This window comes from Gasterosteus aculeatus, chromosome 12, assembly GCF_964276395.1.
Source record: "Gasterosteus aculeatus chromosome 12, fGasAcu3.hap1.1, whole genome shotgun sequence".
NCBI classification, from domain to species: domain Eukaryota; kingdom Metazoa; phylum Chordata; class Actinopteri; order Perciformes; family Gasterosteidae; genus Gasterosteus; species Gasterosteus aculeatus.
In genome coordinates, this window is record NC_135700.1 from 23,872,046 (window position 1) to 23,897,332 (window position 25,287).

At 51.6% G+C, this 25,287-nt stretch overlaps 1 protein-coding gene across 3 annotated transcripts; it reads left to right on the forward strand.

The window, feature by feature from the left end:
• Positions 1-953: 953 nt before the first annotated feature.
• map1aa (microtubule-associated protein 1Aa) lies at positions 954-24,390 on the forward strand. Of its 3 annotated transcripts, XM_040162273.2 has the most exons (7): positions 954-1,564; positions 2,248-2,349; positions 13,726-13,808; positions 14,007-14,147; positions 14,244-20,967; positions 21,169-21,395; positions 21,541-24,390. In XM_040162273.2, exons 1-7 carry the CDS (start codon positions 1,267-1,269, stop codon positions 21,694-21,696), a joined length of 7,731 nt encoding a protein of 2,576 aa, XP_040018207.2. In that variant the 5' UTR covers positions 954-1,266; the 3' UTR covers positions 21,697-24,390. The 3 variants fall into 3 exon arrangements, with proteins under 3 accessions (XP_040018207.2, XP_040018215.2, XP_077942058.1); XM_040162281.2 differs by lacking the exons at positions 954-1,564; positions 2,248-2,349 and adding an exon at positions 7,346-8,503; XM_078085932.1 differs by lacking the exons at positions 954-1,564; positions 2,248-2,349 and adding an exon at positions 8,669-8,796.
• The last annotated feature ends 897 nt before the right edge of the window (positions 24,391-25,287 follow it).

Genomic DNA, 25,287 nt, shown 5'->3' on the forward strand with positions numbered 1-25,287 from the left:
GAGGACGTTATGTCGACTCACTTTCTTAAGTCCACATTAAAGCTAATTCTTTGACTCTCTTCACCTGACGTGTCTGCAACACTCATAATGGCTCTTCTCTGTAGCACGTTGTAAATACTTAATGAAATCGCACTTTCTTGTTTCTTGTTCTTCTGGGTTCGTGTCCTCATAGTTGAAATTCACTTATTGTAAGACGCTTTGGATAAAAGCGTCATCTAAATGACATGTAATGTTCTGTAATGTAACATGTCGGTCACGTGACTAAACTTCTAACCCAGAAGTCTCCTTCAGGAGATCTAACATCTAACATCACCAAACTTTACAGCTTCATTGCTCTCTGGAGCTTCTACAGATATTTTATTACCAAAAACATGAAATAATCAGATTTCGTTGAGGCTGTTGACAGTATTTTCTGATTCATGTAATGATAGAAAGACATTCTTCTCTGTGAAAACCTTTGACTGTACAACAAAAAGAATCATTTTACCCCTGGATTTATCCAACTATCGGATTTTAGGTCGGAAAATGTATTCAAATGACCATATAATTAATACAATATTTCTCCAGTTGTATATTTAGATATTATACATCTTAGAAAAGCTAGTTTAGTTTAGTCTGGGGAGAACATCACCAAACATTTCCATTAAATATTGTAACCATATCATTAATTTATCATTAATCAATATCATTTTAGACATGGATAGACTTTAGACTTGCCTGTCTTATTGCAGAATGAGCTCATGGAAAACGTCGCGTTGAGCCTTAAATAGTGTGTTTTTTCAGCTTTGCTCTCCGCACACTCGGAGCCTTGTTTCTGCTCCCGATGGGAACAAAAGAGGTGTCAGTTTTAGCAACCAAAGCACATTTGCCTGGTACTTGCAGTGACACTGATATAAATAGAACCTTTGTCTGCCACGAGCGTCTTATTTGCAGCCCCCTTTCATCCGGGGTTCAGTAAAAGGAATAAGAAGAAGATGGCATGTGCTGTAAGTGGCATCGATTACTGCCGATGACCCCGGAGGATCACGTCTGCAGGATGTCGTTCGCTGTGAGCCCTCGCTGTAGTTTAATGAACTCGTTCACACACTGGAGCAGCGACCTTTGGCCATTTTATAGGCGTCTGGTCTGCAAGACGTTTTCAACCTCGCTGTCCTCCTCATCTTCAGTAACAGCATCGTGCAGGAAATACAATCAACGCCAACGCTCGCTTCCTTTTCCACCAATGGTGATGCTGTGACATCAAATAGCCACATAACCCGCGCTCCAATGGAGGAACACGCCACCCAAGAGGCCACGCCCCCAAGGCGTCCTCCCTGCTCATCCTGCGGTGTCATGGTGCTTGCTCTGGATGCAGTTGTCATGGAGATGGAAAAGCTCTCCGCCAGTGGAACTGTTACCATGGAAATCTCCGTCGCAGCAGCAGCAGCAGCAGCAGCAGCCTCGGTGGAGGAGAGCGCTCAGCACCACGGACAGCTCCCCTCGGCCAACCATCGCATGCTCGTCGTGGTCGGAGAGACTTCCACCAGCCAGCACCTGGACGCCGTCAGGAAACAGATCGCACGAGGTGAGACAAAAGGCGCCGACGGGCTGTTAAGGGCGACGCCGACAGGCTGCCGTTGTCAGCGGAGGGTCTTCGGTTCCCCGCCGGGGGACAAGCCGACCGCCGACTCGTGCTTTACTTCAGTAAAAGTGCAGATATCAATGTCTGAAAGGGTTACAGTCATGTTTTGCAAATGTTTGAGTTCAGAACATTACAGAAGAAAAGGACAGAACTCGGGCAGAAATAAGAACGTCAGATTTTTAACAAACTCCAGTCATATACTTTTATGTATTATGTACTTTTATGTAGCTCAAACTGAACCGTAGAGGCTTGAGACTTATTCACTGCTTTGTTGTGTTTAAAGATAGGTCGGATATCAGACTGCTCTGGCATCATGATGCCCATCACGACGCCACGTGACGGCAGTGTGACATTAAAGCTGCGTGCGCTAAACATCTGGAGTCCTTATGTTGTGGGCCAATCAGAGCAGATGTGCAGGCTCCTTAGAATAAAGCGACAGGGTTTCAGGCCGAGCTCAGATGCTCGTTTGTTCACAAAACAGTGCGAGAACAGCAACGCGTTCTTAAATCATCAGAATACAAAATACAAACAGGGACCTGAGAAGTCAACACGTGCCCTTTAACTGTGGTCCAATGTTTGATGAATGAAGGCGCTTCTTCTTCCTCCCCCACGCCGCTCCCCCGCAGGTTTGCGTTCCTGGAGAGTCGACCTGACGCTCTGTGACCTGAACAAGGAGCTGCAGCTCTTCGGGACCAGACACACCGCGCAGTTTTCTTCGCAGGTCAAAGGTCAGTCCGCCACCCCGCCCCCCACTCCTTCCCTCCCCGAGGATGCTGGAGACGATGCGGCCTGCATATCGACCTCGGCCTCGATAGCAGACTGCATGTCGGGGCGGGGGTGGGGGGCAATTAGGGGAACGTATGATCAGGCCCCCCGGTGGTGAATGGAGCCAGTGTGAATGTGGATCGGACCGGGACGTCACGGCTCTGAATGCGACCCCCCCCCCCCCCCGCCCCCCCCCCCTCTCTGGGTCGCTGCTTACAGTGTAGACTTGACAAAGGAAGCGATTGTGTCCCTGGTATTATTAGTGTTATTCGTGCTATAGTACCACTGAGCCTCTCCTGCGGCCTAGTGGGGTCAAACGGAGGAGATCCGTCCTCCCACTAGTTTATGTTGTGTAAGGAGTAGTGACAATGTACAAGAACCAACAATAAGCAACACTGTGAGATCCATAAAGTCCAGGGACTGTCATGCACAATACAGATTTTTGTGGTTTTGGATTGTGTTTTTATTGTTTTTGTGTAGCGACTCGGCTCTGAATGGTTTCACACGTTCAGCGGTTTAATCACCTCGCTGCCATCTGTCAGCCACCATCTTGATTCATTCAGCCCCCTTCTGGAAATAACAATTATCGCCGTCGGCCTTTTCCTCTGTCTCACCTCGCGCACAGACCCCCCCCCTCAGTCAGCACACGCTCGCTGTTCAGCTCCGTTCCAAACAGACGTGTTAAAAACCGACATGTCTCCCTGCTGCTGCCTTCCTGATGTCACGGTTTGTTGTTTGTAGGGTTTCTGATGTTTTACACGCGTGCACAGAGACGTCAGTGTGGCGCGACAGCCGTGACGAGGAGAATGAATGAAGTGAGCAGGTGCATTTTCTTATAGGAAGCTGCTGTTTGTCCCCCGCGTGTGAGCAGTAGTCACCATTGATGCTCTATCGGCTAACGTAGCTTAGCAACGGCCTCTTTTCCTCAACCTCTCCGAGTGCTTTTGTGGCCTAAAGCTCCTTTAAAGGTTAACTGTTCTGAGAATGTTTGTGTGCCGATGGACGGAGCTTCATAGCTCCAGGCTTCTGTTTGACCGGTTGGGGTTGAGACCTTTGCCCCCCTGGAGGCAAACGTGAGATTTTCAGTGCAAATTAACAGCACAGATTGTTAATCGATCCGCTTCTCTTTGTCTCCGGTCTTTGTCACTCGGGCCGAAATCTTATCCGGCCTCGGTTCTCGTAAACCGTGAGTCTCTGCAGAGACACGAGCAGCCGGTGGACACGAGGAGACGTGCAGCAGGACACACACACACACACACACACACACACACACGCGCGCGCTGTGGGATTGTGTTTCAGTCACTTACAGGATTCGTCTAGACAGTCAGAGACAAGCAGAGAGAACATCCACCTGTCTGCATTTTCCCATTGGTGTAATTGAATATGATGCAATCGATCATCCCCGTGATGCGGGAAGCTGCATCGTGGAATCCAATCAGCACTGTTTCCTTTTCCCAATTATTACATAAGAGCTGGTGTCATACAAACCTACGCATCTGTCCGTAAGCTAAAAGCTTAATGCTACACAGCAGCGGAGCAGGATCAGCTGGGGGCAGATGTCAACAGCTTTGCAGGTATCCAGCGACATCCAGATGTTTTAGAGGAATAGATGATTGAAGGTAATGATGGCGCTAGAGGAGCATCAGGTCAGCGTGAATGTCTGGACTAAGCACCAGTTGACCTCACACTGGGGGGCCAAACTAGTAGATTCATCCTCCCGGGACCATGACCGACCGTCCGAGTTCAGTTGTTATTTAGATAATTACAGCGGCTCTCAGCCACGATCCCATTGGTTACTACTGAAGACAAACACCCTCAATGACGACGTGTCATTTGCCAAATCCGCTGGCCCAAGTAGTTCAAACGGGAGTAAATAGAGCACTTAAAAATAGAGGACTATTTTCTGCCGCGGATTAATCCCCATTTGGTGCAGTGAGTGACTTGAGGCAGCGGGACTGTGTTTGAGGGGAAAAACAAAGTAGACTTTGTGAAGAGGCTCACCGACCTGCTTTAATGGAGCTGAGTAGAGAGGCCGGTCGGCGGTTTGAACCCACCGCTGCGCAAACAGGAGGAGGCTCTTATTGACAGCGGCCTGAGACAATCGATGTGTCTGCGGCAGGAGGGGGCTGGATGTGGAGACGGTCATCGTGGCATAAAGGCGGTGAGAGAGGCCGCTGACACATCCGCCTCCTCCAGAGAAGCGCTGTGACGTCGGCCCGCCGGTTTCCATGTTGCCCATAAGCCCCACTGGATCCCGATGGAGCCCCGAGGGGAGGGGGGGAGGGGGGGGTCAGCTGGAGGAAGACGAGACGACTGGTAGGCGCAAAGGTCACACCGGGAAAACCGATCAAATCCAGGCAGTAAAAAAAACACAAAGAGCTTTGGAACTGAAGGTCAGCGGAAAGTCAGCCGGAGGTCGGCGCTTTGGATCCGTCCTCCGGCGGCTCCCTTCACACCATGCACTCTCACGGCAGCGTGTGGCGGGACGGCTCCTCCTGGTCTGTGCCTTGAATGCTAATGCGCCGCTGCCGGTGGAAAACAGAGTCACCATGGCGGGCAGAGAACGCGCTGCTCACCTGATCGTGAACGGCTGGATATTGATCGGTGACGGCGCGGCCTGCTGATCCCGTTGATCTCCCGTATATCTGAGTCCCGGTCAACAACATTTTCATCCCCCCCTCCCACCTCCTCCTCCCGTCATTTCCCTCAACAGGAGCTGAGATATTTTTCCAATGGCAGAAAGTAAAAGTGTTGCTGTTTCTTGTCATTTCAAAGCCCCCGTGGACGGAAGTGCTGCCATGTCCGACACGTCGCTCATCCATCGCTGCCCCCCCATTAGCGTCTCACAGAGGACCGTCTGGCAGCATTAAAAGATCTCATTGCGTCCTGGGGGAGGAGTGGGGGTGGAAACGGGCTCCATGAATGCATCTGCCGTCCACACGGTGGAATTAACAACGACCCAGTGGGGGGGGGGGGGGGCATCGGAAAGCTCTAAACGGTGACAATAATTCAATATTATAGTTTATTTCCTCTCAGCGGAATGTGGGATGATCTCACTGCGCTTCATCAGCAGTTTGTTCATTTCCTGTGACGCGTTGACCCGCGGTGACCTCGTAGGACGCATGGCCTCTTAAAGGCAAAGTGCCGCGGCGAGTAAACGTTATTTACATATTTGTTGGAATCTCTAGTTTCAAGTCTTATTCAACGCAGCACGATGTTCAGGTGCAGGTGTACGATGAGGCAACATGAGGATCGTTTCCTGCTTTCGTTCTGGGTGCGGCTCCACATTAATAATTCAGCAGCCGCTATTGATCCGGGCTGCACATCGAGGTGGGGGGGGGGGGGCGGGGGGGGCTTCATCTGGCCCTCACAATACACACCCGCATGCCGACACACATGTACACGCGTGTGTGGGTACAGTGCACACACACACACATGCACTGAAAGAGATGTGACATAAATGAAATGTGAGCAGTGAAAGAGGAGGTTGTAATGTCCTTCGGTTGGAGGACAAATACATTGAGTTATATGTTTACATTTGGATTGCAGTAGACTGTGTATAAGTACCTCACTCATACACAGTCTACTGCAATCCAGTACAACGTTGCAGTAAATCATTTAAACGTAAATATTGTTATCTTTTTATTTGGGGATAGAACATGTACGAGGGAGGAAGCTGCACATTGTGTTTAGTGATCATTAGCAAATATCAGCATGACACGCTAATATTTGCTAATGATTTAAGTTTTGCAGCTATTTGTTCATAGAATAAAGTTGTTACAATTCATCCTGAGGACGGCAGTCTGTGGAAGAAAACCAATCACAGTAAGCCCCGCCTCTTAAAGCATCCACTGTCATTTCCTCATAGACGTCTATGGGAGCAGAGGAGTCGCCCCCTGCTGGTCACTACAGAGAAGTAGAGTCATTTCCTCATAGACGTCTATGGGAGCAGAGGAGTCGCCCCCTGCTGGTCACTGCAGAGAAGTAGAGTCATTTCCTCATAGACGTCTATGGGAGCAGAGGAGTCGCCCCCTGCTGGTCACTACAGAGAAGTAGAGTCATTTCCTCATAGACGTCTATGGGAGCAGAGGAGTCGCCCCCTGCTGGTCACTACAGAGAAGTAGAGTCATTTCCTCATAGACGTCTATGGGAGCAGAGGAGTCGCCCCCTGCTGGTCACTACAGAGAAGTAGAGTCATTTCCTCATAGACGTCTATGGGAGCAGAGGAGTCGCCCCCTGCTGGTCACTACAGAGAAGTAGAGTCATTTCCTCATAGACGTCTATGGGAGCAGAGGAGTCGCCCCCTGCTGGTCACTACAGAGAAGTAGAGTCATTTCCTCATAGACGTCTATGGGAGCAGAGGAGTCGCCCCCTGCTGGTCACTACAGAGAAGTAGAGTCATTTCCTCATAGACGTCTATGGGAGCAGAGGAGTCGCCCCCTGCTGGTCACTACAGAGAAGTAGAGTCATTTCCTCATAGACGTCTATGGGAGCAGAGGAGTCGCCCCCTGCTGGTCACTACAGAGAAGTAGAGTCATTTCCTCATAGACGTCTATGGGAGCAGAGGAGTCGCCCCCTGCTGGTCACTACAGAGAAGTAGAGTCATTTCCTCATAGACGTCTATGGGAGCAGAGGAGTCGCCCCCTGCTGGTCACTACAGAGAAGTAGAGTCATTTCCTCATAGACGTCTATGGGAGCAGAGGAGTCGCCCCCTGCTGGTCACTACAGAGAAGTAGAGTCATTTCCTCATAGACGTCTATGGGAGCAGAGGAGTCGCCCCCTGCTGGTCACTACAGAGAAGTAGAGTCATTTCCTCATAGACGTCTATGGGAGCAGAGGAGTCGCCCCCTGCTGGTCGCAGCTTTACCACATGAAGCTTTGGTTTCACTTAACATATCTGCAGGTTGCTGCTGCCTTTTATATGAACTACTGCACACACGTGACCTTGACACACTGCTTGTGTGTGTGTGTGTGTGTGTCTGTCCACGTGTGAATGAACTGAGAGCGGCGTGAAGCGGGTGGAGGAGCGAGGACCACCTGAGACGTTAAGAGAGACGGGGAGCGGACGGCCGTCTGAGATGATGCTTCAGCTGTGAGGGGAGATAAAGCGCTTCATCAACAGGGCTTTTGACGGTTTGGTTACCGTGGCAACCGCTAGCAACCCTCTTCTCAAATACCTCTTAGTAATTGGAGCTGCGCTTTAATCTGTGTGTGAGTTATTCTCGTATCAAACAGAATCCTTTTCTGCGGGATCCCAAAAAAGAAAACATTTATTTAAGGCACAAAGAGACAAATGTCTAGACTGCTTTTGACAGGAAGTCTAACTGAAACCCTGACCTCTCCGAATCCACATCCGTCTCTCTCTCAGTCAGTCAAATGCTGTGATTCAGCGGTTTATTTTAGTGGGTCTCTCGGCTGCTGTTTGAGTCACGGCTGTAGGAAAATCCACCTTTTCAGTGAAGTGAGTGTTTCTGTCAAATGGACCTTTGATCCAGGACATCCACGAGATGCCAGGAAACATTTACGGTGAGATCATTATATTCAGCAAACGAGCTCCATCGTGCGAGTTCAAGAGTTTGCATGTAAACCTGTGATGGGGATAGACAGGGCTCCTCTTGCTAATGTCACACGCACGCTGATTAATACGTGGAATGTACCACGATCCCTTAAGAGCAACATGTCGTCATGTAGAGCCAGTGACTGGTTTTATGAGGATGCATTTCATTAACTTTACTCCTGGTAGTGTGGAGTGTATTTTGAAAAATGAACATTTACACTCCTATTTTAAGTTGTTCCTCCAGTGAGCGGTGTGTTCAGGGTGGACTCCGTACTTCTCATAGTCCCGGTCTCACCGGGTTCCACATCATGAAACAACCATCACTCGACGTTCAGCTTCTGATAAAAGGAGCTTCTCCGAGTCACGTGAATGCCGCTGGCTCTCCCGACACGGGAGTGTCCGAGCAGGCCCTGAATGCAGCACGCTAGCAGCGTGTAGGTGTCGGGCTGTATATACCGGGGCCGATGCTGCCTTCCTCCTCATCCTCATCCTCATCCTCAGCTGCAGCAGCAGCATCAGCACCGCCGCTCCCTGCGCTCCATCCACCGACCACAAGGACGGTAAGACGCCGGTTATTCTCCATTTACACACCGTCGCGTCCCGCTGACAAGGCGGCGGGAGGTAAACTGCTCTTTATCGGCCCCGGGCGGCGGTGGGGGGGGGGGGGGCGGTGGACCGGGCGGTGTGGTTGCGTAACGCCGCATCGTTAATCTGAAGCCGCATGCAGACCGGCCGAAGCCACCGGAGGAATCTGACGGTGTGATTCATATTTGTGTTAAGGGGGGGGGGGGGGGGGGGGGGGGGGGCTGTCGGTGCTCGGTGGTCTCGGTGTTTGAGGCTGGATTAACATGACGTGAGTAACATACGTGCATATGTGCTTGTTGACATTGCTGCTGTGCAATGAGGAGCATTTCAGTCATCTGGTGTGATGCCTTCATGTGTCATCGTGTGTCTCTGCTGCTCTGTAAGAGACAGGATGCAGCTCACGTCCTCATTCCTCCCCAACCTGCTAAATATAGACACGTATATATATATATATATATATATATATATATATATATATATATATATATATATATATATATATATATATATATATATATATATATATATGTATGTATGTATAATTCTATGAAACTCAAGCTTCATTCTGTATATAACTGTTTGGGGCCTAAAAAGCAGTAAAACACGAATTACTTAATTAATTAATTAGTTACCACTCATGTAAATATTTCATACACCAATGTAGATCACAATACATTGTGTTTTCTAATCATTCATTTAATTCTGGAGCAGTCTGATTTAAAATACCACGTGTGTGAATTGAATAGTGAGTATTTTCTCATTTTCATTCAGAACTTCATAGCAGAATGAGTCAATACGCGCGTTTTATTGTGGAATTCAGGAGTTAAAACGTCTAACATTTAAACATTATGCGTGTAACGTTGAACAACGGTCCCCTGGACCCCCCCCCCCCTCAGCGGCTCCAGCTGTGTCGCTCTAAGCTGCTTAAAGGACGACGGAGGCGGCCGCAGACTCTCGCTTTGACCCACAGGTCACAGCCGCCCCCCCCCATCCGCCCAGGGACCTCAGGTGACCTGATTGTCAAGGTGCGAGAGAAAAACAAACAAACACACAAAGGGCGACACATCGTCGTGAGCTGAAGGCGACGGGCTAAAGGGGGGGGGTCACGGAGAGGCCCTCCGGCCACCAGTCGACTCGTCACTCGTCCGTCGGTCAAAGCGATTTAGTGTTTAAGTGTGAGTTTTATTTAATTAGATTTCATTCGATCGATTGTTGGGTGAATAAAACCCCACTGGAGGGCGGAGCCTCATTATCATGGACTTAATACCTTCATCAGTGTCCTGAGGTTGACTGTTAGTTATTATAATTAGCGATGAGTACAGGGGCCACAAACATAACAGACACAACTTGCTGTTGAGTTGGAAAATACTCAACAATTTGCTGTCAAAAGTCGAGCAACGCGTGTCGATATCCATTACAGGAAAGTCTTTTCACAATAAAACGTCTTCATAGGAAAGGAAAGGATCAAATAACTGAAGGAGTCACAAAGCCAAACGAAGGCTTCTGGGGAGCTGAAAACTTTGGCTTCTTTTAATAATCAATAACAACTTTACATTATTGATTCTTTTATTATTTTATAGATTCATTTAATTAGACACTAAAAAGACGACCGGCTTCGTCCGAGCAGGAGTCCAAAGCCCAAAATGAATGTAGTTTTCACAGAAAAGCAGCGATTAGTTGTCTTCATTGGACATTTAACCTGATAAAATGATGAGTAATTGTTTATAAAAGCAGCCGTCAGGGGGAGTCGGGACATTAAAACATCGACTAAAACTAAACGGGATGAACCCGCCTCCACTACAGGAAGCTGTCATCCAGATGTCCTTGAGCTGCGTGTCTTTGACGGACAGGCTGTAATCACCTCCGTGAAGGGTCCTCCTTCAGACACACACACACACACACACCCCCCGGTGTGCTCTGTGAACTCCCAGAATGCCTCAGGGCGGCTGAGGCAGAGTGCTGAGCTCGGCGGGATCAGGTCAGGGTGGAGCAGCGAGGATGCTCGTTTGTGCTGGTGTGTTTCCCCCGACTGGTGGTGCATTTACTCCACCGCTTTGAAGCTTCAGAGAGAAGAATGAACCGGCAAAGCCGGCTGGTTCTGCAAAAGGGAACGCTGCGTTTAAAGGCTTCTGTGTTAAACAATGGTTTCTTTCCCGTGCTTAAAGGAAGCAACTAAGTGTGCATATAAACTGCCTTATTCACTCCTACTCTTATTTTGGAGGAGATGCAGCAATGTTAGCGTAGCCTAGCACCAATAGACTCGAGCTCGACTAAGAAAACAAGCATTTTTTAAACATATTTGCTCCAAAAGAAACATGAATCTGGACTCTGAGCAAATCATGAAGTTATTTCTTTCTTTTCATTTGTTTATTGCAATGACATCACAGCCAAATCGTTTATTTCTGGGTTCTGCAGCGGCGATGGATTTACCGCCGTTACGCTGGTCAACAGTTCCTCGCCACCAACACTCCCTCCAGCACCAAATACGGATGAATCCGCCGCAGGAAATAGTCCCCAACATAATGCAACATTTCCTCTTGCTAATGTTTGATACAGACGACAGTGACCAGCTGCTCGGCTGACTTACTGCCCGTCAATTAAAAGAGGAAACTGCACATCTGTTCGCACTGATGCGTCTCTGTAAAGCAGCAGAAGCAAACAGCTTCAGCCCTCATGTGAATTCAGTGTCGCTGTGATAACTGAGGAAGGCGTTTCCTCATCTCATCTCATCGGGGCGAGGCCGATGTGCCGAAAGCGTTGGTTTTATGATACTGGTTTTCCTCCACCTTTTGTAGTTGTATTAACTAACTAATTAAACCTGCACGGAGATATTTTAAGACCAACAATTATCTTTTTCCTGATCTTAACCTGGTTGTGTACCCAAAAAACTATTTTACAGTCTACATGACGAAACTAAGCACCATCTAGTGGACTGAGTCGCAAATGTAACCAAAATATATTCAGGAATATGTACAAAAAAAAGATGAACGCTTGTGTCTTTGTAGCTGCACAATATTGGTACACACAAAAAAATTGGCAGATGTTCAGCTGTAATCAACGTTCTTTCCTCCGGTTGTGACGGTTTAACCTGAAACAACCTGCAGCCATTGATGCGTTGGAACGTGCACAACCCAACGAGGTCCTCGGCCCGTAACGAGACTCGCGTGCTGAAGTCGGGGACCTTCGAGTAGTTTTTCAGTGCATGAAACGCGGCCGCACGGACCTCGTTGTTCCCTTTACGGCTCCCCGAAGGCTCCAGGCAAGAATCTCCTGCGGGTCACGTCCCTCCGAGGAAACGCACACCGGCTGCTTCACGTTTAATGTTTCATTTCCTGCAGCCGTGCGCTGTGGACGCTTTATGACTCCTGCGGTTAATCGATGAACCGGGAACCCGTTGATCTACGTTTCAAATCCGCGATTAAGTGATCCAATCTTACAGACTTTGGTGTTTTAATCATAAACTGTAGAAGCGGACCTGGTCGCGCAATTTAGTGACGTAGGGATCCTGCGTATATCTCTGGTAGCGACCTGTCAATCACGGTAAGCCCCGCCCTGAAGCAGCCCCCGCTTTTTGGTCTGTTTGACTAAATGTACCAAACAGCGATTGATCGCGGTTTAGATTAATACGCCACTGACAACAGTCATGGAGATAAAGGCATCACTCATCACGATGCCACTCAGAAGCAATTAGACAGTCACAGGAGGCCAGAGACCACTTCCCATCATGCACCAGTGGATGCGTGGGCTCTGGTTATTCGCCCACCCATTCTTCATACGTCTCTCTTAGGGTCTCCAGAGTAGAGGGGAGCTTTTCTCTCCATCGAACCATCGAACGTCGTAAAACAAGACAAACCCTGAGAATTGTGTCTTTGCATGAATTTAAAAATACATTAAACCTGAGACAAATAGAAACCGGGTAGTTCTCGCAAACATTTTGGATCAAAAATGGATCCTTTGCAAATGAACTCTATTGCCAAAACGGTTTTAACGGTATTAAGCAACGGGACAGCCGGGTTGTTAAAAATGTATTTTAAAAATATATATATTTATAGTACACATTACTTATTTTATTTTACACTTATATTACCATTGTCGTTAAACCAGGATCAGTGCTGCCATTTAAGTCTTCATCTTCTCTCCATATTTTTCATATTTTCACCCTCAACAATTCTTAAAATGCTTTGAATTCACTTGATTTCTTTGAACGGGGGTCTACGGATAAAACTTATTGGTAAAACTTTCATCTTGAAAAGTTTGATTTGAGGTCTTTGATCGATAAAATCGATCTATAAAACATGTCGAACCTCGCTCATTAACTTGCTGTCGCCGAATTCCCGATAATCGCTCGAGGCTTCGCGTCTCTCACTGATCAGCTGGCGTGACAGCTCCGTTTCACCTATAAAGTTATTATTAATAAGGGCTTCAACATTTTTTATTTACTGAAGTATTTGATTTGACATTCAAACCGTCTTCTGGCAGAGGAAGAAGGAAGGAAGGAAGGAAGGAATGAAGGAAGAAGGAAGGAAGGAAGGAAGGAATGAAGGAAGGAAGGGGACAGAAACATCTGTCGTGATAAATATAGATGCTGCCGCTACTCGCCTCCTGATGCAGCACGAGCGTCCCCTCCCTCCTTACCTCCCTCCCTCACTCCCTCCCTCCTTACCTCCCTCCCTCACTCCCTCCCTCCCTCCCTCCTTACCTCATTCCCTCCCTCCTTCCTTCCTTCCCTCCCTCCCTCCCGCAGAAATGCTGCAATGCGTCTCCCTCAGCCAAGACTGGGTCAGTGTAACTCCGCCAGAGAGGCGTCTCCATGGCAACTGCCAAAGAGGCTCATGGTCTTTTGGTGATTGTGCATGAAAAGAGCGTATTTGCCGGATAAGATGGACGGGGGGGGGGGGGGGGGGGGTCAGACAGGGGAGGGCGCTGGTGCACGGCCACATGTGCAGCCTGATGGCCGCTGTTCCGTCAGTAAATGGCGCCGTTGATGCAGGTTTTCTCACAGCGTGACGCAGTAGTTTAACCCTTTACAACGTAGCTCAGTTGGAGGCAGTTTGCCTTGTGAGCAGCGATGGACGTTCACAGGAGAAGCGCCGGCGTGATGATCGGCCATTCGTTTCGTTGTCTCGATGCTGCGGTGATGAGATCAGCCCCCCCGTCAGAAGGCGTAACCGCTCTCTTCACCAACTGTTCCCCGCAGGCCAGCGGACCCTCCAGTACCACAGCGATGTCCTCCAGGCTGTGGTGTTGGTGAACCCGTCAGAGGAGACCGCCGCCCGCGAGGTGAGTCACCGCCGGACGGCGCCGGTCAGCCCGAGTGTCGGTTTCTCCTCTCTTTGCTGGCCAAAGGACCAGCTTGTAGCATTTGAGAGGCTCTGTTAGAAGAAACTGGATGTAATACTGAAACCTAACACCCTTTTCCATTTGGATATATTGCATCAGATGTCCGCCGTCGCCTCATTGTGCACTTGTGTTACGTAGGTTCGCTCTCTGATCGCCGACTCTGCCGGGAACAAGTTGCTCATACTGAGCGGCCAGAGCTCTGAGCAGGGAGGCGACGTCCTGCTGGAAGCTGGAGCCTTCACCTGGCAGCACTTCTCAGACATCATCTCAGACCCTCAAGTAAGCGCAGCGAGCTTCTTTCACGCGGGTCCCGTCTTTAGAGAGCTCACGTGGATCAATCGCTTGCTCTGCTCTTAACGGCTGCCGTGTTCACAGGTGATTGAACTCCTGTCCAAGGCCGAACAACCATCCAGGCTCACTGTTTCCTGTCAGGGAGACGGAGGCTGGAGCTCCCTGGGCCAGCCGTCATTTAAAAACCTTCCGGAATACCGCCTGAACCCGGAACCGACCCTCCCCGACATGGACGGAGTCACCGAGTTCGCCGAGTACGTCTCCGAGACGGTCGACGTGCCCTCGTCCTTCGACCTCCTGGAGCCGCCGACCTCTGGGGGCTTCCTGAAGCTTTCCAAACCCTGCTGCTACATCTTCCCCGGGGGCCGGGGGGACTCCGCTCTGTTCGCCGTCAACGGATTCAACATCCTGGTGGATGGAGGGTCCGATCGGAAGTCATGCTTCTGGAAGCTGGTCCGCCACCTGGACCGGATCGACTCCGTCCTGCTCACGCACATCGGCGCAGACAACCTGCCGGGCATCAACGGCTTGTTCCAGAGGAAGATCGCGGAGCAGGAGGAGGAGCGGAACCGGGGGAGCGGCTCCGGCAGCGGCGGCGAGGCGCTGAAGAACTTGATCTCTCCGGAGCTCGGGATTGTGTTTTTCAACGTGCCAGAGAAGCTTCGAACGCCAGAGTCCACGCTGAAGGTGAAGCGCAGCATCGAGGAGGCATCTCTTACCTTGCAGTACCTCAGCAAGCTGGGGATCACACCAGAGCCTCTTCACAGGGCGGTGAGCAACACGATTGAACCCATTACGCTATTCCACAAACTCGGTGTTGGAAAGTTAGACATGTACGTCCTAAACCCAGTGAAGGAGAGCAAAGAGATGCAGTTTTTGATGCAGAAATGGTCCGGGAACAGCAAGGCCAAGACGGGGATTACTATGGCCAATGGAAAAGAGGGAGAAATATCTGTCCCTTATTTGACGTCGGTTACCGCTCTCATTGTTTGGATTCCGCACCGTCCAACAGAGAAGATAGTCAGGGTGCTCTTCCCTGGAAATGCGCCGCAGAATAAGATCTTTGAAGGCCTCGAGAAGCTGAAGCACCTTGACTTCCTGCGGTACCCCGTGGCCACTCAAAAAGACATGTCCTCTGGTGCAGCCCCCCCCATCATCAAACACACCAAAATGAGATCAAGAACCGACAGCAGGGAGAGTCTCAAGTCTTCACCGAAACCACATTCTAAAACAGCGAAGAAGGACGGCAGCGGACAGGAGGACGAGTCCAAGAGCGAAATCACCAAAGAGAATAAAGTGGAAAAGAAGGAAGAGAAGAAACTCAAGAGTCTAAAAGCCACCAAGCAACAGAAAAACAGCGAGGTGGCCCCTGTGGGGGGGCCGACCGAGAAAAAGAAAATACCCAAGGAGAAAACCGCCAAGAATGAGAAAGTGTCCAAGATGGATGAAAAGAAAGACAAAGAGAAAAAAGAAATCAAGAAGGAGAAACGTAACGTAAAGAAAGATGAAAATATAAGGAAAGAAGAGAAAAAGGAAAGCAAAGCCAAGGAGGATAGAAAGAGGGACCCAAGTAAACCCGAGCTGAGGAAAATCACTAAACCCGACCTGAAGCCGCTCACTCCTGAAGTGAGGAAGACTCTGCACAAGGCCAAGACTCAGGCCAAGCCCAGGACGGACAAAAACAAGGCCGCCAAAGAGGAAGCGCAAGAGAAACAGCCGGTCCTGAAGAACGTCCCCCCCGTGGAGATCGCAGCGGCAGCTCTGGCCGACCGGTCCATCATGTCCTCCCCGGAGGACCTCACTGAAGACTTTGAGGCTCTGAAACAAGAAGAACTGTCCAAAGGAAAGAGCGAGCCCATCCAGAACGACGTGATGTCCGGCCACTCGCCGCGCGCAGATACCAAAGGCCCGTCTTTGGTTTTCCCAGAGGAGAAAGTCACGTCGCCAGCGACTGATGCGAAATCCGCTTCGCCCAAATCCCCTGTCGGGCAGATGGACGACAGAGAGGACCACGGCTCTTCGGTTCTCGCGGGAGACGCCGAAAAGAGGGGAGCAAGCGATGGCTTTGACAAGAAGTACGAAGAGGAGCAAATGGAGAAACCGGACAAATACCCGTCAAAGGACGACATGAGAGACAGTTCCAAGAAGAGCGACAGCTCAGAGGAGGAGGGCGACGTCATCGAAAAAGCTGACCTTGAAGGAACGGAAGACGACGAGGTCCTGAAGTGTAAAACAGAGGAGGCCAAAAGGGAAAAAAATGGGAAAGAGCCGGACGCCAAAGCAGCTGACCCAAAACCTTCATCGAGCGCGGCCATCTCTGGGCTGGCAGCGACGTCCGCCTCGGAGCAGTTCTCCTTCATCCAGGACGAAACCATCCCCGGCTACTCCGAGACCGAGCAGACCTTCTCGGACGAGGAGATCCACGAGGAGCCAGAGGATCGAATCCCGCAGCTGCGCTACGACGTGGGCTCCTACGACGTCTCCGTCCCTGACGCGCCCGGTACTTTTGACTCCATGCACGGCATAAAAGAGCTGAGGTCCTCCGGCCTCCCCGGCGTCAAAGCCAAGGCCTTCGTTGGGGGCCGCGAGCCGGAGCTTGCGCATTACCCCGCCGTGGTCGCCGCCCCCCTCGCGGAGGAGGAGCACGTCTCCTCGGCCACGTCCATCACCGAGTACGACAAGTTGTCGTCCTTTGCCACGTCCGTCGCCGAGGACCAGTCAATGGCCTCTGTGACGGCGCCTCGGGCCGAGGAAGCGGGGAAGAGCCTGCTCGTCCTGGACACAGTCAACAGCGTCCCCTCGCGCCCGGAGGCCGCCCAGGGGAAGGACTATCTCCACTCGGCCGGGACCATTTCCCCCACCTCCTCTCTGGAGGACGACAAGTGCTTCAAGTCTCCCTCTCCCGACGAGTACCAGCCCGGCGTTCCTGAGATGGAGCCCGACGCGAAGGTTCCATCGCTCCGCGAAGAAGAAGAGGAGGAGGACGACGAGGACGAGGACCAGACTCCCAACGTTGACATCCCTCTCGGCAAACTCCAACAGGGCTACGAAGACGCGGCCCACGTGACGCTCCGGGAGACGCAGAGATCTCCCTCTAGCACATCCTCTCCTCCTCCCCCTCCTATCCTTTCCACCGCGCAGTGCTCTCCCACACGGGCCGCCAAGGACGACCAGCCTCTCTTCAGCGCCGAGGGATCCAAGGCTGGCGCGAAGCCCGTTTCACCCCCTGCGTCTTTCTCCTCTGGGTTAGATCCAGGGTCCCACAGGCCGGACGGTCTGAGTCCAGACGTGAAGGTGGCCTCGCCCACACAGTCCGTGCCCACCAGCAGCGGCCACTCGCCGACGGGAGAGAGACCGCTCAAGACCGAAGACAAAGACCAAGCAGCGGCAGGTGTTAAATCGGCCAACGCCTCAGACGGCACTGCTTCTATTGGAGAGAAGACAGCGGCCGAAGACGCCGAAGAATCCAGTGAAGACAATGAGGAGGAGGAGGAGGAGGAGGAGGAGGAGGAGGACTCCTACACCGAAAAGGATCTGCAGCCCACTGTCAAGGCCAAGCTTATGGAGGCAAAGGAGGGGTGCTTCCTGGACGACGACTTCGCCACCGAGGCCAAATCTGCAAAGACAGAACCAAAAGTCGTCGCCACTGAGGAGACAAACGTGTCTTTCAGCACAGAGGAACCGGAACCTCAAATGATGTCCTCAGATGAAGATGAAAGAGGGTCTCGGAAGCCCTCATCAACAGATGAAAACAAAGTAGATTTGGAAGAAGAAAGCGAGGAGGAAACAGACGACGCTTCTCGGGACCACGAGAAAAGTGTCCATTTCAGCCTCTGCAATTTTCCAGCGAAGGAGAGCAAAGAAAAGGCGGTGTACATCAGGCAGGACACGCCTTACGTGCACGGCAAGACCTTCTCCTACAGCGACATCTACGGCTCAGAGGACTCCGACTCGTGTCCTCAGGAGCCCGCCGACAAAGAGGAGAAAGGCGCCGCAAAAGACGAAGCGGATTCGCAGCAACCAGAGGCCCCGACGCCGGCGACGGCCCGGGGAGGAGTGTCCGAGGAGGAGGGATTTAAGGGCTCCGCCTCCCCCGACCCAAAGGGCGATTCCGCCGTTCCTCCGTTCGAAGAGGTCAAGGAGACATTTGCACGCGACGCAGTGAGCCGATTCCCTTCAGTGGCCGACAGACCCGAGGCCTCGTCCACCTCTCTGTCTCCGGGTAGAGACGATTCTTCTCGAAGCCAGACTGACGACGCCAAACCCCAGACGTACTCACCGCCCCGCGCCGCCGCCGCCGGCTTTGAGGAGAGAGGAGGGTGCCTGGAGGTGGACATGCGAAAGCTGACAGCGAGGGATGAGGAGGACTACGATGACGACGTCGTCGATGAGGACGACTCGGAGGAGGAAGATGAAGACGAGGAGGACAGCGAGGACGGGGGCGTGGTCGATTCTGACGTGGAGAAAGGCGCCAAAGAGACGTCCGAGAAGGATGTAAGAAGTCCGATCGGTGAAGCGTTTGGATCGAGGAGGCCTGAGTTCATGGTTTCCATGGCCGGATATGGATACAACAGCCAAGGGACGCCGAGGAGCCCCAGCTCGCCCGCAAAGACTGAACGAGAGACGGTCGACTCTTCGCCATTCAGCGGAAAGCAAACCGATTCGGGAGCCGCGAGTTTCTCTCGGCACTCAAGCGGGAGCGGCGAGAAAGACTCCTTTTTATCAAGTACGACCACAGAAAAAGGTGAAGAGGATTTCCCTCTGGAATCAAGCGAGGACAGTCACCAGTACCCGAATCTAAAAGACGATGTCGAGCATCAGAAGACACCAGAGCCTCTGAGTAAGACGCCGCTGGACACAAGCTTTCAGTACGCGACCGCCGCCGCCGCCGCCGGGTACTCCTCCTCTTCGGCCTACAGCTACTCCTCCTCCACCTCGGGCTCCCTCTCCACCAGCCGCCAGTTCGGAGAAGAGCTGGAGACGCCCGCCGAGCCCCTCTTTGAGTACTCCTCCTTTAAAGACGAACGGGCCACGGACGCCGGCGCCGGCGCCAAAGACGACTACCTGGAAGTGTCAGAAAAACAGCTGGACTCCAGTGTAGCTCGTTTTTCACCCCGGAGCCCATTTGACGAGGGGAAAACCTTTGCCTCGCTCTCGTCCGCTGCCTTTGCCGAAGATAGAAATGAGCCTACGGCAAAGCCAGGTGGACTTATGGAGGATTGCTTCTATAAGCCCGAATGGTCCACAGGACCCCGGCTGGACCCGGCTGTTGGCTTTGGAGCCCCGTCAGGACCGTTTGCTCAGCATTCTGAGATCTCCAAAGACAGAGAGGCGGCCAGCGCCGCCCTGTTTGGTGTCACGTCCTCCCCCCGGCCGGAGATGGAAGGCAAGCATTACTTTGAGGAGACGGACAGCAGCGAGGAGGAGGACGAGGAGGCGTACATGCGGGAGATGACCCGCCGGTCGCCCTCGGGCGGCCCGGCCAGCCCGCCCTTCTCCGACAAACCCGCCCCTCGAGCCGCCGGCGAGGGGCCAGCCGGCGCTCTCCCCGATGTTCTCGGCTCCTACGTGCCCTCGCCTTTCGAGCCGGACGCGGTCAACGGCCCCACGGAGGTCGGCACGAGCGCCGCCCCGGTGGCGGCGGCCGACGCGGCAGCGGCCGGCGGTGCGTCCTCGGGCGCGGCCAAGGCGGGGTCCGGGGAGGGAGCGGTTGCCTACAGGAGCTCCTTCGAGTGGCAGATGCCAAAGTCTCAGATGGGGATGGTGCCGGGAGACTCGCCTCCCCGCCACCGCCACGACGATGAGTTCGAAGAAGAGCGCGAGACGGAGCCAGAGCACCCGGCCCGCCCGCTGTCCCTCTCTGCGACGGATCAGCCGTTCCGCTCCCCGTTCTACAGCGAGGAGTGCAGCCGAGGAGGGCGGGACGAGGACGACGAGGACGAGGAGGAGGACAGCGATCAGGACCTCGCCAGCGATGTGCCCTTGGGGGCCGCCTCCTCGTACGCCAGCCGCGGCTCCCCTGGTTACTCCTCCTCCGAGTACAAGCAGCCCGAACAGGACCTCTCGCCGTCTTTCATCAACCCGTGCATGCGGCACTTATCCAGCGACGAGGACGAGCGCGAGCGCAGCAGCGATCAGTCGCAAGAAGCCGAGGGGCGCGATCGGCCGGCGAAGAGGAGGCCTCACAAGCAGCCCCAGCGGCACGCAGGCTCTCTGCAGCGGGCGGGCGGCGCGCCGGCGGGGCTGGTTCTGGCAACCGAGGACACGCCGCCCACCTCCGTCAGCGAGTCTTTAGCGTCTCAGTCGGACTCCGATGTCCCCCAGGGCGCCGAGGAGCTTCCCTCGGCCGCCGGCGAGGGAAACTTGGACTCGGACGAGGACGCCGACTACATGCCCATTGACAAAATATCTGCCCCGGGCGGAGGCGGCCGTCGTCCCTCGAGCAGGAGCAACGACCCTCCTCCCGCTCCCCTCGTGGACCCCCGCCCAACCCCCCCCCGCCCGGACGTTTGCATGGTGGACCCCGACTCTCTGGGCATTGGCCTGGTCAAGAAGGAGCCGAAAGCCAAGGGCTTAAAGAAGACTTCTGGGAAAACGAAAGCGGCGTCCCCGGCCAGGCGCAAGAGGTCTCCCATGCCCGTGAGACAGACGGCGTCTCCGCGCAGCGCCTCACTGAAGAAGAAGGAGGCCGACAAGAGCTCTCGGATGTCTCGCCTGTCAGACGGTCAGGGCTCCAAAGACGACGACCTCTCCAGGTCGAGCTACAACCCCGGCAAGACGCCGCTCAACGGGGTCAAGGGCAGTTCAGGTGAGGGGAATGCGTTCAAAACATGATGACGAAAACTATACGCGACACATTTAATTCCACAAAAATAAGAATTATTTGCACATAGTTTTTCATTTTATTGGATCCTGCACATCGATGTTGCTTTTTTAGATGCTGAAAACAAAGATGTCCGGAGCGCAAAAGATGCAAACGTAATGTGAAATGATCCGTTCGCCCACTCAGGTTCCCAGAAGTCCGGCTCCGCGGGGGCCGCCGGCCTCCCCATATACGTGGACCTCGCCTACGTCCCCAACCACTGCAGCGCCAAGAACGTGGACCAAGAGTTCTTCAAGCGCGTCCGCTCGGCGTACTACGTGGCGAGCGGGAACGACGCGGCGAGCGGCGAGCCCGGCCGAGGCGTCCTGGATGCTCTGCTGGATGGCAAAGCTCAGTGGGGATGCAACCTGCAGGTGAGCGATCAGACGCAGGGGTTTGTTTCTTTAGTTTAGGTTTGTTTGAGTTGAGAAAGGGGACTTTGGCGATATAAAATCTAAAAACCAGCCCGTGTCCCGCCGCCGGGTGTCCCGCCCCTTACCCCGTCTTTTGTTTGCCCAGGTGACGCTGATCCCGACCCACGACACGGAGGTGACCCGCGACTGGTACCAGCAGACCCACGAGAGGCAGCAGGAGCTGAACGTCATGGTGCTGGCCTCCAGCAGCACCGTCGTCATGCAGGACGAGTCCTTCCCCGCCTGCAAGATCGAGTTTTAACGCCCCCCCCCCCCCCCCCCACGCACACCCCCCCCTCCCCTCCCCCCCCGTTTTCAGCTCCCCTCTGGAGCCCGATATACTAACCTGCCTCTGCTCCGCGCAGAAACAGACCCGGAGACCCGTCTATTCTTTTCTAGATTTGTATTCCTTTATAAGCTAGTTTTTTGACCGCTGCATTCTTCTCCTCGGTTTTTCTTTTCGTTGGAGTCTTTGTTTATTGGTACGAGACAAAATGCCTGCTAGTAACGAGAAAAATGAGAACTCGGCTGGAATCAGAGCACAAGCTTGAGCACTTTAAATCCGGCCACAGAGTTGTTCTTCTTCCGCTGAATCCCAAACGAAATGAAATGAGTTTTCCGATCGGTCCTCGCTGCGGGCGATCCGTGAGCCGCTTTACTCAACGCTCTATTTTCTCTCTTTCTTCCAGAACATCGACCCAGTGTTGAACTTTGTGCCTCCTGCTGAAATAGTCAAATAGAAAACATGTGCTTCACGGTGTATTAGTAGAATAGGGAAGATTATATTCTGACAGCTGTCGTGTAGCGAGTTACATTTCTACGGTTACTTATCGAAAATCTGTATTTGCAGTAAGAACCTCTCTTCTCTGGCTGTTATTTTGACAATTAACTTTCTCTCCGTAATTGTTTCAGTAGTTCTTCAGTGTATTTTTTTCACGTCGACACATCTGGAGGAGATCAGAAAGCCTCAAGTAACAAATAGAAAATAAATCAATCCCCGGTTTATCCGGCTTTACACAGCAAGCGGAGCTCTGAGATGTTTGTACAAACGGAGGAGAGGATGTATCCAGAAAAACAGCTGGAGGAGAGGATGTAGTCCAGTAAAACAGCTGGAGGAGAGGATGTAGTCCAATAAAACAGCTGGAGGAGAGGATGTATGCAGTAAAACAGCTGGAGGAGAGGATGTAGTCCAGTAAAACAGCTGGAGGAGGGGATGTAGTCCTATAAAACAGCTGGAGGAGAGGATGTAGTCCAGTAAAACAGCTGGAGGAGGGGATGTAGTCCTATAAAACAGCTGGAGGAGGGGATGTAGTCCAGTAAAACAGCTGGAGGAGGGGATGTAGTCCAGTAAAACAGCTGGAGGAGAGGATGTAATCCAGTAAAACAGCTGGAGGAGGGGATGCAGTCCCATAAAACAGATGGAGGAGAGAATGTAATCCAGTAAAACAGCTGGAGGAGGGGATGCAGTCCTATAAAACAGCTGGAGGAGGAGATGTAGTCCAGTAAAACAGCTGGAGGAGGGGATGTAGTCCTATAAAACAGCTGGAGGAGAGGATGTAATCCAGTAAAACAGCTGGAGGAGGGGATGTAGTCCTATAAAACAGCTGGAGGAGGGGATGTAATCCAGTAAAACAGCTGGAGGAGGAGATGTAGTCCAGTAAAACAACTGGAGGAGGGGATGTAGTCCTATAAAACAGCTGGAGGAGGGGATGTAGTCCAGTAAAACAGCTGGAGGAGGGGATGTAGTCCTATAGAACAGCTGGAGGAGAGGATGTAATCCAGTAAAACAGCTGGAGGAGGGAGTGAGGAGAGCCCCGCCCTGCTGGGAGGGAAGTACTTCTTCTTCTTCGTGGTTCTGGAAGGTTCTCGGCCTGCTGGTCTCCTCTCGTTAGTGCACAAAAAAGACAAAGAAGAATAAGAAATAGTTGTATATATCGACCGTAAAAACTTTTAAAGTATTTCAGCGCTTAAGGTTTTAGATTTCCTGGAGAAGCACAAACAGCGACCGGTGTGTGAAAACAAACAAAAACCTTCCCGCCGTTTCTTTCGTATCATGTTCTTCGCTTCACTTTACTTATTGTTCTAGTTCTGAATCAGTCGCCGTCTTTCATTACGAAGCTTTTCATTTTGGTATCTTAACACATATAAAGTTGAGACTTCCACCAGGAACGAAACAACCATCAGACCACAGGACCAACCCGCCTCGCCGCGGCCGCTAGTTTTTAACGGAACAAGTGAAGATATTCCTGCGTGATATTTGGTATATATATATATATATATATATGTTGACACATGGCTGCATGCACGAGGGACTGCATGTGCATACGATACAGGAGGGCTCCAGTCGGCTTGAATGTGAAGATGCAGATTTACCTTTACGTTCTCCGCGGAGGACTTTTCCCGTCTCCTGGTTGCCTTGGTTACCGTTCGGTGACGTCGCCCCCCCCCCCCCCCCCGCCCTCCCGTTTAATAACGCGCCGCGAAGGCCGCGCACTCAGAAGCCAGACTGCCAGACGCTCTCGTCAAACATGTTTCTACCCGGAGGACTTTCCTATTATTCACACGCACACGTAAACCGCCGCATTTTAGTGTGCAAAACAAAAGACGAATAGAAAAATAACATATTAAAAAAATTAAAAGCTGAAAAAAAAAGAAATCTGGAATGAGCATCACTTGGTTTCAGTGAGCCCTGCTTGTACGTGCATGTGTAGCTTCTTTGAGTTCCTGTGCCGTGATAGATGAAAACATAGAGGTGCATATTAAACGACGTATATTTAAGGAGCTGCGCCGTGTGGCCGAGCCTTCTTTCCGCTTCATGGTCCGACTTTCATCTCGTTTTCAACGCAATATTATCTTAATTGCTCTTTAAATGCTTAAAAAAAGTCAAATAGAAAAGATTTATTGTGGAAAAGGGAACAAGTGTGGTGAAGATCAATAAACATCTACTGAAAACAAACGTTTTGCCTCTTCTCTTTTTGCTCCATCACATCTATTAGGAACCTTTCCTCATTTGTAATGAATGAATCAATAAAAATAAAACACTCCTTTCCTTCCTGGCCCAAACGCGCTGGTAGTTCAATGAGTTAAAGACACGACAGGAGGTGAAGCGACTAATTCGTCTAAACGCAGGATTCGGCCCGACGGCCGATGACGTCACTCGATGAAGAATCAGAGCGTCACTTATTACAGTTCATCCTCAGAGGAACATGAATGTTGTGATATTTCACGCAAAGCTACAAATGTTGCTAAAAGTCGGGAGGGCCGAAAGGTCATCACGGTTTATTTTGTGGGGACAGTTTTTGATCTGCACAGAAAACCTGCGTGACCTTGTTGGGAAACCTGCAAGCTGAAGTCTGTTACCACAGCCGGAGCCGATTGTCTGATCGCCGGTGTCACATCGAGGGAGGGACACGGTGTTTCCTACGACATCCGGGCTTCCAACTGAAACCTCTTCTGATTGGACAACGCGAACCTCTCTGAAGAGCATTAAAGCTTCTGTTGCACCAAAAAGCTTGGTCAGATCTTCAGTCGGCCCCTTTTCATTTCTGTATTCTTTTTCTATATTCTAGTTAGTAATAAATACTTCATCTTTGGATTTCTCACAAGGGCTTAAACCACACATCTCCACCACAGGGACGATTGTTTGACAATTTGCCGTAACATCATGTCCCGGGTCACGTGACCCAGGCGGAGTACAGCGGGAACAAGGAGGGAAGAACAACCATCAGAAGTCAAAGTCATCTCAAAATGTTCAATGAATCATTCCTGATTTTTTAATTTCAATGCAGAAGGAAGAATTGGGAAAGTTATTTTAAAGTTTTCCATGGTTCAATGAAGCTTTACTTTCTTTAAT

Coding starts and splice junctions, on each gene's coding strand:
- map1aa (XM_040162273.2), top strand. CDS start 1,267: ATGGAGGAACACGCCACCCAAGAGGCCACGCCCCCAAGGCGTCCTCCC. Junction 2,350..13,725: donor GTTTTCTTCGCAGGTCAAAG/GTCAGTCCGCCA, acceptor TGTTCCCCGCAG/GCCAGCGGACCCTCCAGTAC. Junction 13,809..14,006: donor AGGAGACCGCCGCCCGCGAG/GTGAGTCACCGC, acceptor TGTGTTACGTAG/GTTCGCTCTCTGATCGCCGA.